The sequence below is a fragment of the Cloeon dipterum genome, chromosome X (genome assembly GCF_949628265.1).
Source record: "Cloeon dipterum chromosome X, ieCloDipt1.1, whole genome shotgun sequence".
Lineage (NCBI taxonomy): Eukaryota > Metazoa > Arthropoda > Insecta > Ephemeroptera > Baetidae > Cloeon > Cloeon dipterum.
The window spans coordinates 20,459,554-20,476,716 of NC_088790.1; the positions used below are offsets into that span (position 1 = coordinate 20,459,554).

Below are 17,163 nucleotides of genomic sequence, written 5' to 3' on the forward strand. Positions count from 1 at the left end.
AAGAAAATGCCAACATCAAGGATATTCAGTGTTTTTCTGCTTAAAATTTCCTTAATATTGTATAAATCAGAAAAAATATTGTGACAGGGAAGGAAAATGGAAGGTTGGAAGTTTCTACAAAGTATGATTGCCTTCGTGATAACAGTCCCTACTCTATCTACGTTCAGGTCGCCGCGTGAGTGTCTCAGTTCCATTTTTTAGTCTGCACTGGGAAGCGAGAAAATGAATTTGTCGCGTTGCTTCTCCCTCGCCTTTGCTGTCCTAGGGCCCATTTGTCTGGTCGACTTAGGTGATAAATCATTTCTCACAAGCACAAAGGGGACGAATTTCCAAATCTTTTTTCAGCCAGCGGAGTAAATGGACCAATCGCGGAAATATCAGTTTCGACCTATCCATTTTTAGTGAGCCAATGTTCAAATTAAAGTGCCGCGCTAGGTCGGAAATTGTCTTTTCCAGATTATGGTGAAAACCACGGTTGATTCACTTGAAGCTACAGTCCCAGGCGTTTTCATTGCGAGACATTATGTGCTTTCAATGGGCGAAATTCTAGCGTAAGTTAAACTTTCTGACGTCAAGGTATTAAGATGATTTACTATTTACATGATATGAATATAAAATGGGGGCATATTGATTCTTCAATTATTGCCGTCCAAAAATCCAGAAATCAATCACTATTAATTTCTGACAAAAATATGATAATTGGTACTTTCAAAATGCAAATTTTTCCAGTCATAATGACCTTTTACCTTCCATTAAAACAGTTAAGGACTTATTTATGTAATAATTTTTCACATTCATGGTTTTCTGATTTATAAACCAGTAAAAACATAGAAACAGAATTTGCTGTACGCTTTGCATTTGTTGAGGCGCAAAATTATATTCCTACAAATCAATCAGACTCTTTGCTTTCTGGAAAGATGTTCGGTCTGAAGCACCAAAAATTGTTATTCATAAAATTTATAAAACTTGTAATTCTTACTTGCATGAACTTAAATTTTTAACAGAGACGTTCTCTTCGAGGATATAACACTTACCTTTGATCAGTACGTCACAGATGATATCGTTTCTCCTGTTGATTCTTTCAAAGACCCAGATGATTTCATCATCATTTTTAAGACGTGCAGGAGGCATGTAAGGAAGGTGATGCCCCTCACGCCCTCTCTGTACCCCACCTTTACGGCGAACTTGACCGGCACGGTGATGTGGTTCGACACCAACGGAGTAGGGGATTGTGTCCTTTTTCTTTATTTTCTGCCAATGTCGTGGTTTCTAGACGCTCTACGGGCACAGCACCACTGTCTTGGCGGACGTGAACTGTGACCAAGCGTACTTGGACAGCAACACGAGTCCGGGAGCGTACAACGCCAGCTACAATAGCTGCTTGGAAATCGACCCATCGCCTTGCGACGTGAGTTTCTGCGAAAATATTGGACGTCCTCTCGCGTTTTAGGGAAAATCTGAAATTGCTCTGATTTACAGTACTATAAGAGTGACACGGAAGTCCATTTCCCGGTACTTGCCGTCAACGGCATGGTGACGTCCCTACTCGACTGGATTTCTTGTGACGGCACTGACTACAACGGCACCGTGGCATTTAACAACATCCAATATTGGCGAAACTTCATTTTAGGAGCCGTCCCGAGCGCGATCCCCTAATCCAAGAGGGAATATATTCCAACTTTGGTTTGTTTTGAGGATATGTTTGTGAAATAAAACCCAAAACAAGAATTTTTTTAAATGAGAAAGCAGCTTTATTATTATCTCAAGCAAGCGTTTTCGTTACTGTTCACATAGTTACAGCGCGGCATTTCACATATTTTCGTTGAATTTCCGCCTACGGACCGCAGCTGGCAGACCGGTTTCGACGGCAGGGAGCTCAAATATCTGGAAGGGTTAGTCTTAAAAACGCTGTCTCGACCTCCAGGTCAGGTCCGTGGCGGAAATTTTCAGAGCCTGAATACAGTTCGGATTGTGCGAATCGCGATTTGATAATGTGCAACCATCATGTGTTGAATAAAATCACTGATCATGAAATTTGATCAAGGTTCACCGTCAAAGGATTGCGTGGCTGCAAAAAATTGAATAAAAATCATTGACCAGTCGATAGAATTCAACAAAACGTTAGGAGAGTGAATAAATAAATATTAAAATAATGTTACCAAAGCTACTGTATAATAACAAATTATTAATCATTACGTTCAACACAACAAGTTCAGATTAAATACGATACGGGGGTACAGCCAACTTTGATGATGTTTGTTGGTTTAACACAGTAGGTATATAAATATACGAAAAGTATTATTATTTTACATTTACACGCGATTAAATAGAATTATAACAAATTTGAAAAAAATTCGGGCCTCGCGCAATCAATGACATGTATCATAAACCGGATTTGGCAATTTTCGCATACGCGCTGAAAAATCACAATCTGTTCCTGCTACCGCCAACCAAAAAATAAATTAATTAGAATTAAAAAAGAAAATCGAGTGCGTGCGCGCGGATCTCACTGGCCGACGGGGTAGTGCTGGGTGCCAGGGGGTGCCCTGTAGTGCGAGTAGGTGGGCAGCAGCTTGTTCTGCTCGAAGAAGGACGAGTAGTCCTTCTGGGGGCGGCGGGGGCGGAAGGCGGGCCCCTTGGCGATCTCGGCCCGCTGCTGCTCCTCGGCCTGCCGCTGCACGCGCACCGTCTGCGGCGGCCACTTGGCGTCGCCACGCCGACCGAACGCCGCCTCCGGCACAGCCGGCTGCGAGCGCACCACCGGTGGCGGCGCCTGCGTCACGGGCGCCGCCGCACGCAGCGTGATCGAGGCCGGCGGCGGCGGCGATGGCGCCGCCACCGACGATGGGATCGTGAACACGCACGTGCTGTTGCTTGCGGGCGCCTCCATGCCTCCGGGGGCGGCGGCGGCCGGGTAGCTTGGAGCGGCTGCCCCCTGCTGCGGCGGCGGAGAGTAGAGAAGAGTGGCCGGCGGCTGCGCCACTAGGTCTCCCTGCGCGCAAGAAGCTTGGATTATTAATCAACTGCCTTGATTTCAATTTTTTAATATCAACAATTAATACCAGGACTGAAATTTTTATTCTGAAAGTACAAATTTGTGAATATTTATTTTGGAGAAACAACAAATATTACGAAAAAGTAGATCAAAATTTAACATTTTAAAAACTAAAAGGAAAATTAGGTGTCGTAGCTAAAAATGAAAATCCGTTCAATGATGATGTTATCAGATGGCAAAAATATTCATGCTAACTCGATAAATGCAGTTTTTATTACTTATAAAAATCCTGAAGGGATTTCCCGCAGTTCCCAAATGTGCGGGGAGCCGCTGTTTCAACTACATTTCCCAATTTAATTTTTATATTTTCCTCTGATAACTATTCAATACGCCTAGCAAATTTCCTTTTTCCTTCGTTTTCTAATACTCCTTTGACTATCAATAAATAACAAAGATCGGGATGTTTTTTATACTTAAATTTTAGAAAAAAAATAGATTTGTTTTAAAATATTTGATTTGTGTCAATGAAAAAAATCGCCTGCAGATTAGCTGAGATAGGCAATTTGCTTGACGTTTCTGTCAAGCAGGTTGCATACATCGGTCAGTCTACAATTGAGTCTCTTTCCAATTATATTCCAATGCAAATCTCTATCCTCTTTCGTTTTCTTTAATGTAAATGACAAATATCATTGGCCACGTTTAAGTTTTTTCCCCATCATAACAGGTCATTCGTTTCGTAGTTTCTACTGATAAAATTTTAAAAAGTTTTCTGTTGTTCATGCGTGACGTTTGATATTTTTTTTATCAGATATAAGGCCTTCAACGAGAAATGGGAAATAATATGATGGCTGTCTACAACTGCGAAAAAATGACGACTAGGAATAAAATATTTTCTTGAAGTTAATTCTTACACAACTTACTTGAAATTCATTACCCAACCTTTTTAAGACAGTAATATTTTCAAAGTCATTCTTCTGGATTATTACTAAGACCTCTTTATTAAAAAATTAAACTAAAATTAATAATGAACAATTTGAATAAATATTTATATCGAATCTTCTATTAAAATTTTTTCAAGTTCTTTATTCAAAGTGATGCAAATAAAATTTATGCTTTAGGAAAGTTACCAGAACTGACGCACGAACACTCATATCAATGTGAAAAACCTTGATAACGCACCTGAAGGTTCGGGATATCACGTGGCTGCTCGATTTGCGCAGCGACTACGGTTGCGTCTGATGGCGGGGGCGGCCAAGTCACCCTCTTGATGCCTCCTGAAAGTGCAAATAAAAGAGTGGTTATGAGCAAGGGTGGTCAACCGCCCGGCAGGCGTCATGATAGTGTGTGGAGTGGTGTGGTCGACGGTCAGGGCTGCCTAAGTAAGCTGCATCAAAATTGAAAATTATTTGCTTTGGCAGCCGGCTTAGAAGCGGCGGGGTGGCAGAAAAAAATAAAGAGCTATTTTTGTACGTGTGCAACAGCTGGCTGAGTCACAGCTAATTGTTGGAGACGAAGAGGAGACCGAGACGATTTTTTCCGCGAAATCGGCACGTAGTCATTTTCAAGGAATCCGTTGAAACCTTTTATAAAATAGGTAGAACGTTTTTTGTCATTCAATTTCCAGAACACTCGCGGCAGGTGTTTAAAATTAAAACACTTGACAGATGAGATGAAAAGTTTCGCTTACATTCTGACCGTGCAATGAATGAAAACAGATCCCCTTCTCGCTTAAAATGTGTTTTTAAATTGGCCAGATTTTGGTCTATTTTTTGGCACGCGCCTGCCCCAAAGGATTGGGTTTCTGGCTGGCGCACGCGGAAACGCATTCCTTTCGCACCAAGTGCACGGCAGCGCTGAGCAGCTCGTCGATTTTCATTGTGTTTGTATTCAGAAATAGAGCTAGACGGTCGAAGGCCGCAGACTGGCATCAAGCAAGAAGCAACTGATCTGAATGGCTTGAATGAATCGTTACTTCTGAAGATCTAAAGATAAACACCCTATGACTGATCTCTCTGAGGAATCAAAACAGGATGAAAACGAAAAGGCAAAAATGTATCTGGCCGGGATATTTTAGCAAAGCTTGAGAAAAATGAAAAGTATTCCAAGGTTTGTCACTTTTGAAGCAGCTTTGAACTAAGGGAATACAATATGAAGAACAGTTTTATTTTAATTTTCTATGCAATAAAATGATTGAATTTTGAAAAATATGAGAACAAACAACTATACATGATTTACTAAATTTTTTTAAAGTTACAAGTTCAAAACATATTTTCTTTTAAAATAAAAACGAGCAAAATGATTTGCATTGCTGGTGCACTTAAGATATGTCCGCAGATGTTATATTTTTCAGGAGATTTAATTTAAAAGTTGCTCTTTTAAACCAGTTGGTTTCGAAATTTGATGTTAAAATTCTTTATAAGCCGATCCTAACTTTCAATGCAATCACAAATCAAAATTTTCTCTTGGAATTATTGTGTTTTTCCCCTTCAAAATTTTCGGTCTGTTATAGAAAAAAAATGATTTGCAAAGTTTGACAGATAAATTTTATGCGCTAAGCTATATATGCTAAAATAAGGTTACCTTATAATATAATTAAAATAGAAGTAGACACTGCTTTTTGCACTGCCATGAGGGCACAGAGCGACAAGACATCGTCATGGTTCTGAAAAAGGTTGAAAAACCGACCTATTCCATTGCATAATTGAGCTGTGGGGAAAGTTATGGACTTCAAGCCCTTAAAATTTTCCAGTTGTGATTCATTTTCTAAAAAATAATCGAATGAAATAATTATGTTTTGCGTCGTCAAGATCTTTATAATAGAGGATTAAACTAGTTTATTTATTTTTTTCACCTATTTTGTGGTGATATTATCTCTATTTAAGATCGCATTTTGGGTACAAGGATACACACTACAAGACTTTAAGCTCAAGAATATTATCCTTATACTCTTTTCTCATTAACGCTATTTGAAAACAATAAATTTATTTATTTATGTATTTTTTACTGTAAAAAAATCAGGCCATACACTTGATAAGGCGTTTTAAAGTTGAGATCTTTTTTTGAAATTATTTTAAACTCAGAAATCCCAGTTAGATTATAAATTGATTTTTGGTGGGTTAACGATACTGTGGAAAAATATTTTTTCTAACCTTGCAAACGATCCAAAAGATAAGCAAGCGTTCGCGTCTTGTGTTGTGTCCGAATCGAGGAAAGTATCTCGCTCACTGCGAAGATGAGGCTGACGCGACGGAAGGGATGCGCTGCTTTGAATTATGTTGGGCGCGAGAGAGAGTCATGCGCCCATCTCGCGTCCCCTTCGCGCTTCTCCTCCAGCCGGTGACAAATTCATTATTATGGGCCGCTTTATGGGCCAGGAATAACCACCAGGTGGCCTAGTTTCAGGCGCTTAATTTTCTCTCCGCCACTGACTCAGCCCTTTCCCTGCTTTAATTCATCGTTTTTCGAGAAAACGCCGTCCGGACGGACAGGCTTTTTAATTTATCTCGATGGGCAGAGCCCGGCGCTGACTATCAATTCTGGACAGCCAAGCACTCAAAAAATTACACTCGCAGCAGCTTGATGACCTGTTTAAGTGCTCCCACGCACGGCAGAAGAGATAAAAATGATACTCTCGTGTATTTCAGGCAGTGTGTGTTTTTGTGTGTTTCACACATTAATTACAAAAAAATCAACCGTGACGCACACATCCATGCACTCCTTCGGGACATTTACTGCATCTTCTCAAAACAAAATATATATACATATACACGCAGACGCGCGATTAACCCGGAGCGACGGCCGCGAGATGCTTTTACATCAGCAGGTGGATTAGCCTGAAATAGCTCGTATCTCACGGGCAGAGATTAAATACTCGAATTACTTGTGCAGCACCTAGCTAACGATGCGTTGCTCCGCTGCGAGATTACCGCGCGTACGCATCATCAAGGGGCTTAATGCGAGCTAGATGGAGCAAGCAAAACGCAAAATGCGCACACACACAGCAAATAACAAAACACGGCGTGCACTTTAATGCACTGGAATCCCTCCAGCCGAGCTGCTTTTATGGCAGCGCGGAGCGAAATAATTAAGTGCGACTTGAGTAATGCCCGTAATTATGTCTTTTGTGTATATCTCATTCTAAATGCGCTCACAGAGATATTTATTACGGATACACATGCTTTTGGAATGGTCCAAATAAATCTTGACAGGGAGCTGGAAACAAGCTCTGCGTAAATGTTACTCCTATAAAGTATCCCGTTCTTCCAATTCTGCAAATCATCATTCTGAACAAGGAGAAACAGCGTTTTTTGTCAGACCAATACTTAGTCATGTCGGTCTGTGTGCTCTTTCTGGCAGTGCAGAAGGCATTATATGCTCCAAAAAAAATTGGCTTGATTTTTGAATCCTCCTTAAAAACAATTATAATGATTTATGTTTAAAAAAATTAAGCTAAAAGGTTTTTTACTATCTAAAATAGGATTGTGGATACTCCTTATAATAATTTTTCTATTTCTTTAAGAAGGAGAGAGGACTGAATGAAGAATTTCAAACAGGTATCTTAATTGAAACAAAAGCCGCACAGGAGAAAAATTTAAAATATTCGCCACCTTCTATCAACAAATTGCTTCCGGGATTTTATCTAATCAGCTCGGAGGGGAACGATGATTAGGACACAAAATTTATAGCAGAACACTTTTGACGAAAGGAGTAGTGGCAGTGGCAAATAGCAACTCAAAAATTATCTGTCCCGGTATTTTTTTCCAGTCATCCTATTTAGGGGAAAACTGGGAGTGGATAGAAAGCGCAACCCTGTTCATGCAGATTCTGTGTCGAATTGAACTTGATTTCGATTTTACGTGTAGGCATTTGTCTCGTTTTCGCACAATCAAACGAGGACGGACAGGGAAGAGACAAAAACAATACAGGGGTGGCACACCAACACCGACAGCACCTGCGGGGCTCTCAGGTCTGAAGGGGGTCGAGTTCGAGTTCGAAAGGACTGCGTCGGCGGCCAAGCGCGCGGGCACCGGCACGTCGGGTGGCTCAACGAGACGCGTTTGTCTCGGCGGCCAATCGGTGGGGGTGTCCGGCCGGCTCCCTATCAGCCGCCGACCCGTGCGCGGCGAAGTGGGGGGCGTCGGGGGCCAGACGACGCCCTTGAGGGCGCGCCGCCTGCTCGGCGGGGAAGCCTCACCTCCGGCCCTCTCCTCCTCCTCCAGCATGCGCAGCACGGCCGAGTTCGCCAGGTTGGGGGCGGCCAGTTCGTGGAAGTTCACTCTGGGAACACGACAGAAAAACGCAATTCCGAAATTATTAGATCGGGCACGAAAATTATCAAATAATAATTGTTAATTATTCAATGTCCTCGGGCCAATTCTACGTGCAAGAAATTAACAGCCGTTTTATTTTCACTATGAACCACCTAATTTCGGTCTAATCTTGACTGGAAAAATGATTTTTCACTGAAAAATTAACTTGAATGTGAAAAATCAGACAGATAATGTCTTTTTACTTTACTCCCCAACAAATGATTACTTTTAGGAATATCAAGTCGTAGTTTAAATTTGATTTTTAGATCATTAAGGTACATGATTATTTAAGGTATTTGCCATAAATATCCGGGTCTAAGAAATGAAAATTGTTTTAAAAAAAACTTAAAGGACTTCCGGAAAAATGAGGTTTTAGGAAATCTTGGTTACAAAATTCATATGTCCTGCAGACCGCAAATATAAATCAAATGTCAGCAGATTAAGAGTTGCCTGGAATTAATCCTATTTTCAATATTTTTGTGCGCTTTTTCATGATAATTTTAATAAATATTTGTGGTATCTTAATAAAAAAATGTTTATTTCTCCAGGGCACGAATGATTTCTAAAATCAATCTATACATTTGAAACATCGTGCCCGTCTAGTTAAAAGAAAATATTACTTTTGGTAAAATTTAGGTTTTCAGTTTCTTGTAGAAAACAGAAATGTCGTTTTTCCACAATTAACACATTTATGGACATGTGTTTATTTTTGGCCGATTAGATAATTAAATTTGAAAGCAAGAATTCACTATGGCTGTTCAGCGAAAACAGCTCAAATACTTCATATTTACTCAAAGAAGGTATCGTGAAGCCCATGATTTTACAAAACGAATTTATCTCCATTATCAAGGAGATTTATTGAATTGACATGCCGAACAGCAAGTAGCTCAGGGGTAGGATCAGGCCAGGACTGGTGCAAAATAATTTACCGGGGCTTGGCTCACCCAGCCATGACCCCGTCATTAAAATTTTCGACTCATTTTCACCGTCAATTTTTGTATAATTTGTTTCACTAGGTGGCCTCTGCTGAGGTGGACGACCCCCTAATATTGAGAAACTCTAAAAAAATCGTGTCCCAAGAACATCGCACGAATTACAAAAGTTCACGAGTCTCTGTGGGAGAAGCCCCCAGTTTCAAACTTTGAACTATTTACAAAAAAGATATTTTTCCTGTTAGATTTTCTTATTCTCATTCATGATAATATTTTCAAGCTCACTTAAACGCTCATGTAGACAACACCTTGAGAGCGAGTCGCTCTAAAAACTGAAACTGTTAATTCCATTATTGCGACTGCTTTTGCTAATTTTTTCTGTTTAAAGGCTTAACTATGCTCTGATCGTCTGATCAGTCAAGATATATTTCTGAATGTGTGATGCATGAGCTATTTGCATAGAAGAACACACACCAATATGCTCTCTAATATAAACAAACATGTTCGCCTTCTGGATTTTATATAAGCTCCTTGCACATCCTCTTGACGCTCTGATTGCATAATATCGAAGCTAAAATTACTGTATGGAATTCACGTAAAAGAAACTAGAATTTAAAGTGAAATTAATTCCTGTGATGAAGTTTGTTTTATATTTTTTAACCCTTCTAAAAAAATTTATCACATCACAAATTAAAAATGATTAATTTTAGAAGGCTTTTTGGTCTAATTCAATTCCTCCAACAGTCTAAATATTTACATAATGATGTACGAATGAATTTAGTATGCGCATAATTTTAACTGGAAACTAATTTTGATCCTTGCGCAGCTCTAGCGGCATATTGAAAATGCGCGGGACGTAAACAAACCATGGCGGAACGGAAAACTAAACAAACAGCATAGCGGCCGTAATAAAACAAAATTCCACTTAACAGCACAATTTGGCCTATATAATCCAAAACGAGGGCGAATGAGGAGCGAGAATGCGATTGAGAAAGAGCAGGCCCGCCCGCCCGCCCGATCGAATGAGAAAAGGAAATTTTGTTTGTTTTCCAGCGCATATAGTGTGCCGAGGTAATACCGTGAATGTTTACGCGCGCGATCTCGGAGCTGGCTATATTGCAGGCAGAGAAACTCACGCGAGAGAGGGATCTTCAAATATTTATCCAAGGCAGGTGCGAAAACACACTGACGAGGTGCAAACTTGAACTACTTGGAGAGAATTATGGAGTGGCAGCGGCTTCTCGATCTGCGAGCCAGCTCCTCTCATCTCGCGGCCGCCGCGCCGCACCGCACCCCTTCCCCGCCGCCAGCCACCAAGCCCAAGAAGATGAGACACAAATGATGCGTTGCTCACTATTTTGATGGCATCCACTCACCCTCGGCGCCTGACTAATACAATATGCAACCACGCGGCTCAAAATTCGTGTTGTTCGTGGAAAAATTTCAAAGTAGGGAAAAACACGAAATTATTTGAATTAAAGAACTTTTTTAATATTTGCGTTCCTGAAAGCTTTAAGCATGATTGTAACAAAAAATATTTTATGATATTATAGCCCAAATTATAACTATTTGTTTTCAGATTTTTCCAGAAATCTAGGCGTGGGTGAAAACGCCAGTTAACTTATTCGAGAGGATTTACTGTAATTACTCCGTTAAAATATGGCTACTTAAAAATTTACTGTCCATTTCACGAAGATATGTTTTCATTGCAGCAGAGGAAACACTTAAATCTAATTAAAGAAAGCCTACATGAAATACTCAGATTAAATGGGGACAGAAATAATATCTTTTATTAGTGGAGATATATAAAAATAAAAAGAAAGGGTAAAGATGGGAGATGGACATTCAGACAACAGTTAAAGAAATTACTGTTTTTTATTAGAAGCAAATTCTGCATTTTCAATTTCTCTAGCTGTAAGTGTACAACAACGCGCATGGTTAAAATTCTTTCAGCGTGTATTTGATTCATTCGTACTTTGGCGTAAAATGCGGATTCCACTCATATAAAAAAAAATACAAGCGCGAGCGCTAAAAAATGTGAGGAATTATTATTATTTTTTTTTTGTTTATAATTTTTTGAGAAGAATTTAAAATTTAATTTTTACCAACTAAAAATAAAACAATTTACAGCTAGACGAATTAAAGTATTGTATTCTGTTGCTATAAATTTTAAACCCAATTAAAAATGGGATTTTATATTTACCTTTCTTTTTAGAACTTAAACTAATTAAACCCCCTGACCTGTTTCATTCACTCTTTGTTGTCTCTTTTCGAACTATCTAACACGTAATTACTACTAGGTCTCTGCGCAAAGAATTTAGCACGTGAAGCAGCCCAATCAATCACTCTGCGCATGAGCGGTCCCTGTTGTAGCGAGGAGTTTGACACATTTCAGGCCTTCGTCAAAGGGCCGTCCTTTTGGGACACGTTTCTTTGCAACACCAATCGTGTGGGATTTTATATAGATGTTTTCATTAACGATCTTCGTGTTGCGTCGCGGTGGCGAAACGCAAACAAATCGCGTCGAGATTGATCGTTCAGTTTGTTCGCCGGCGATTCGTCAAGCCGGCGAATTTTGGCCGCATGCCCGGTCACGTCCGGCTTAATCAACTTTGCCGCTTTAATCACGCGGATAATTTTGGGCCCGAATCGGCCAAATTTAAACACACACACGCCGGACCGAGAAATATTTCCAGCCACATTTCACACGGCCGAACAATATTTTACCGGGGCAGAGTGCGTGAATAAAAATCGTGGCGGCGCACCCTCTAAATCAAAGCGGCAACGACCGCGTGCATGTTGCAAGCGGTGGTTAAATTTAAGAGTGAATAATAATTGTATTTGTAAACGCGAGTTGATCCCATTGGCCAGCGTGTGTGCGAAAGCAAAGGCTTGAAAAGTGTGCTGAGTCAGCGGCCTAAAACCACCGTAGTCAGCGACAGACGCAGCTCTAGATGCTTCTTTCTTTCTTTCCACGCCGCCAGCCGCCGACAATAGTTTCAAAATTTATTTTTCCGCCGCTTGAGAAACACGCGGCTCGTCTATTTTCGGGGGTTCTTTCTTTCTTTCTTTGTTCCACTCTCGAGCCTCTCAATCAACTCTGGCGCAGATTTTAGTAAACTGCGAAAATCAGCAGGTGTGACGAGAGTCGAGGTGACGAGTCTGAAAACTCTCACTCTTCGGAATTCAATCAACGCCACTTCCTTTCGTCTCTGGCAAAAGTGGCGAAAAGAAGAAAGACCTTCATTTTCATTTTTCTTCACTTTATATTTTTAGACTGCTTTAATTAAAATGTAAGATTAGCATTTTTTATTAGCTTTAAGATTTCGTTGATTCATTTTATTTTTTCCCAGGATTTTATTCGTTATAAATCAACAAAAAGGAGCCAAATTCATGCAATTTTAAACAGTTCAAACCACTCATGTAAAACTCTATTTCAGAAAGTGTCTCAATTTGAAATTGTTTAAAACTATAGTAAATTAAAAAAGCTAGAGTAAAAATTCGTCTGGAGAGGTGTGAGCTGCAAGTCGCTTCCTGCATACGAAAAATTAAATATTTTCAGTCAAGTTTTAGGTTTATTTTTAATCCGTCTCGAGATATTTTCGCATGCAAACTAATCTAACGAATAGAAGTTTGCAGATGATTGGAATGGTTTCCGTTTTAATCCATTGTTTTAACATAAAAAAATGAAACCGAAAAAATCGATCTTTACTATTCAAAATTAAAAAGATCGAAAATATCTGGAGTTAGTTATACTCTGTGCATTTAAGGGCAACTCGCCAAAAAGTTGCCGACTATGATACAGTTTCTTGGCATCCTTCTTCATGCTCAACCTTTACTGTAGCACTGAAAATTTATTAAAAAAGTGCGTTAATTGGATTATGAAATATTTTCATTATGTATGAGCTGGCAAAACTGTATGCTTACATTTTCTTGAAGAGTTACAAAACAAGAAAAAGCATTATTCTGGTCAGGAATTTTTACTATATTGTGAGTGTTAGGAAACCTGGAAATTAGTGAATTGCATAAAGCGAATTTATAAAATAAATGTTTCTTGTTACCTAATTCAATATTTTGGTCATCACTTACCTCAAGCATATTTTTTATAGTTGTAGTTTCAAGACTGTGGGAATTTCTTGTTTCACTTTTTTCATTTAATTATATTCATAAACCCCACGCTGTATTTTTGCAAGAGATGTGTAACTTTTGGTTTTATTAAATAATGACCCACAAATCTCAGCAATTTATGGATTTTGTACTAGTCTCGGATCAATGCAAAATTTCTCTCTCGCGAGAGGCATTCATTTGTAATTTCGTAGTTGTTGTTGTTTGTTTATTGATGTAACAAAGCTTGTCTCTGACTTCGTGCAACAAAATCTCAAATGAATTTGTACAGAAGATGAGACAGTAGACACCTCTGCAAATTTATCATTGAAACGTTCCTCCTCCTCGCGCTGCTTGCAAACACTGTCTCACAGTGCGAGTTTCATTTGCAAAAGGATTTGAGTTCATCGTTTATCACTGTCCGAAAATATCTCCTACTTCACGCGCGAGGATTACTTTCTCGCATTTTTCACCTCTTCAATCAAGCCGAAATGCGTCTTTTAAACATGTGTGCAACTTTTGAATTGAGACGTGTGTGTATTTTGCAAACATTCTGACAAATTCCTGAGGGCGTTATACTTCTATATGTCTGTACGAGAGTTTTTACGTTGCATCAGAGAGCGCGGCCGTAATTAACCCGCGAACATGCACGGCCGGTCCAGTTGACGTGGATTGAAGAATGGCCGGGTGTGCGCAGAAAAGAGAGCGAAAAACGGCTCGAGCCGCTGCTCACTCTTGGGCCGAATAATAAATTTTGACTCTATTTCGGGGCCCGCGAATGATAAATATTTGGCCTTTGCTCACATTTTTGCGCCCACAATTTTGGCAGGCACGGCTGCACTTGTGACTCACTTCTTTGCCGAGCGCTCCAAACGCCACTTGGCCTCCGAGAACAGCTCTTTCCGCCAACCTTTGTCTTTTGTCGCCGCTGACACATCGCGTTTCTCAATTCAGCAAACAAACCAGTGGCTAATTATTTCTACAACTCTCTCGCTTGCCTCATGTACACAGTGTCTACAGTCTTTCATATTTAATGTTTTACAAAATGTTCATATTTTAAGCAATTAACAGCTAGCTGCTGCGTTATCCGCAAAACACGAACTTTTAAATTCCAAAATATGAAATGGTGGCAAAAGTTGATTGAAGAAAAAATACTTTCACCAAAACCATAACAGAACGACTAATACCCAAAATTAAATTGGCAAGCGATTTCACAATTCTTTCCATTCAACAAAATTATTAAAAATACTCTATCGACCAGAATTTTTTTTATGAAATTGCACGTCGTGAAGTATTATTTTTTTTCGTTCCTGGCATTTAAACTATGATGAAAAAACCACGGTAAAAATTTGAAACAGATATTTAGGCTCAAAATAGCCACTTTAAAAATAAACAGTAAAACAAAAAAAATATGAAATGAAAATTGAAATTTAGAGTGAGTGTTTTTCTCAGAGTACTGAAAGTACAGACTGATTTTTTCCTCCGTTTCAAAATGATAATTTTTGTTATTTTGTAGTTTCTTTATGGATGTGGAAAATTATGGAGCAATGTTACCCTGCTGAAACTGCATTAAATCAAATTCGAATCTTTTAAATGAGACATTATTTTGTGGTCGTCAAATTATTTAATCTCCGCCCTTTTATACGGCAGGATCAACCCACAAGCTTTTGATCTAGAAAAATGTTTTAATTTGATCTTGAGATAAAAATTCAACTCGGCGAAAATAAGAATGTATGATTAGTTAATTAAAATTCACTCGACGAACCACGATTCATCAATGCCAGACACGTTTTGAGTTTTAAAAATAAGCCCTTTCTTTCTTCTGGGAAAAAGAGCGCGACCAATTTTTGCTGCCGCTGTCGCTTGTTCCGCGAACGCCCATTCGAGGCCCGAAATAAATGAGAGTGAATTGAATCAGAAGGCCAGAATTGTGAACAGCCGGATGGAAATAAAAACGCGGCTGACGCTCCTACACTGGGCGACAGCATTATTTTGATCGCGTCGGAATTAAAGAATTTCAAAACTCACCCGACAGCTCCATTGGACAAGACTTTGGTGTGGTTGGCCAGGGTCTCCTGGGACACCTTGAACGGTGTGAATCGGGGCTGTCCAAGTGAGTACGCCATTTCAGCTTTTTTTCTGGAAACAAATAATTGTCGAAAAATTTCGTCAGGATTCGTTTTGAGAGGAAGGCATTTTCTTTACATTTTTTTTTTCGAAATCACAACAATGAAATGAGATGTCAGCTTTTTTTTTGTCTAAATGATGAATATGGAATTTCATTCACGAAATAAGAGGATTTCGGGAAAATTTGTGTTCAGACAGAGAAAACTTTTTTTAAACTTTGATCCATTTTTTTAATTTAGCTTTTTTATAATTTCTTGTTGGTTTTTGTTAGCTAGCAGAACCAATCTTTTCCATAAGACGTTCAGTAACTTAAGAAATTCAGTAATTTAAGAAATCAGAAAATTGAAAGAAATTCGCAAACAGACAATTCATTAAAAATTAAGAAATCTCATAATTATTACACCTAATTTAATTAAACAAGCAAAAGGTCAGCTAATTGTTAGTGTCCCTTAATTTTGAAAGCAAAATTTTCAGTTTTCGAGACCTTCTGACCGTAAAAAATAAAGACTAAAAACCCTCGCGAATTCAAGGAATTTATTGTTTAAAATATGTAAGCGCTAAAACATGTTCTGAAATGAAAGAGGAATTCAGATTGATGTGTGCGTAAAGAAGTCGCAGATTTTGGCTCTTCTTTTTATTAGGAAAAATTATTCATCTCCGACTAATCATCTTAATAATCTGCTCCCCCGCCGATTTTCAAAGGGATTGGAAACTTCAGTGGTTAAGAGCGAACGATTTTTTTTAACTACACGCCATAATTATACATCAGTCAAAAAGTCTCAGAGTTCAAAGTCCTCTCGCAACGTAAAGAAAACGCGAAATGGAGTGCGAGGAGGAGCAGCGAGAGTGGTCCAGATGATCATTAAAGTCAGTGTTGTCCCACAAACTAAACCCCGCGGTCGTCATCCTGCGTGTAACCGTCATCCTAGGAGGCGGCACTTGCGCCTCTCTCTCTCTCTCTCTCTCTCTCTCGCTCTCTCGCATGCGGTGTGTTCCCGAGGGCTAAATTTAGTTCTGGGTCTGATTCAGAAAAATGTATTCTCTCTTGGAATGCCTCAAAGTCTGCGTGTGCGGCGGACGGAGCGCTGTCAGACCCGAAAAGTGCCGCCGAGACGCGCGTATTTTTAGCGAACGTCATTATCTCCGTGTTGTTAACTATACTGCCCTCGTCATCTTTCCCGAAAATATGATTAATTGCCCATTCGACATTCTGGCTTGAGAGATGCTCCTCTGCTTGTAAAAATTTGAATCGTTAATGAAAATTAATGGAGAAAAATATTGATCACTCAGACACGAATCAATAAAATATTGAGTATCCCGCGAAAAACTGCAATTACGAAAAAATTCTTCCTTGAGATTACCGTATCATAGAGTCGATAAAATTACAGAGAGCGATAACCTATCGTTAAATAAGAGTTTTTAAAATTTAGTTTAGCCAACTCGACTTTGTGAACTGCCCCGTTACTATTAATGCGTGAACGAATCGATTTCAAAATGGAAAGTGCAGTGCGTTACCTGTTGAGCTGACTCCTTGGCGGCCGTCGGGGGCCCACTGCGTCTCATCTGCAACCACCCCCGCCACCCAATGGTGTCCCTCCCCGCCGATCCAGCGTGACTCACGCGATTTAGGCGCCCTATGATTAATTCTAGATTTCGCTTTCGCGCGCTAAACAAACCCTCCCCTGTTCAAGTGTTT

At 39.5% G+C, this 17,163-nt stretch overlaps 2 protein-coding genes across 5 annotated transcripts; one reads left to right on the forward strand and one right to left on the reverse strand.

Moving 5' to 3' along the window:
* The first annotated feature begins 78 nt into the window (after nucleotides 1-78).
* LOC135945454 (uncharacterized) lies at nucleotides 79-2,057 on the forward strand. Its single transcript, XM_065493161.1, has 6 exons — nucleotides 79-289; nucleotides 346-401; nucleotides 457-551; nucleotides 1,005-1,221; nucleotides 1,274-1,408; nucleotides 1,480-2,057. The coding sequence occupies exons 1-6, from the start codon at nucleotides 223-225 to the stop codon at nucleotides 1,654-1,656; spliced, it is 747 nt and encodes a 248-aa protein (XP_065349233.1). The 5' UTR covers nucleotides 79-222; the 3' UTR covers nucleotides 1,657-2,057.
* Nucleotides 1,729-17,060, reverse strand: LOC135945452 (uncharacterized). Of its 4 annotated transcripts, XM_065493158.1 has the most exons (5): nucleotides 16,983-17,060; nucleotides 15,369-15,479; nucleotides 7,947-8,272; nucleotides 4,175-4,269; nucleotides 1,729-2,992 (listed from the first exon to the last, which is right to left on the reverse strand). In XM_065493158.1, exons 2-5 carry the CDS (start codon nucleotides 15,464-15,466, stop codon nucleotides 2,507-2,509), a joined length of 1,005 nt encoding a protein of 334 aa, XP_065349230.1. In that variant the 5' UTR covers nucleotides 15,467-15,479; nucleotides 16,983-17,060; the 3' UTR covers nucleotides 1,729-2,506. The 4 variants fall into 4 exon arrangements, with proteins under 4 accessions (XP_065349230.1, XP_065349231.1, XP_065349229.1 ...); XM_065493159.1 differs by lacking the exons at nucleotides 15,369-15,479; nucleotides 16,983-17,060 and adding an exon at nucleotides 10,373-10,528; XM_065493157.1 differs by lacking the exons at nucleotides 15,369-15,479; nucleotides 16,983-17,060 and adding an exon at nucleotides 10,167-10,309.
* Nucleotides 17,061-17,163: the final 103 nt, after the last annotated feature.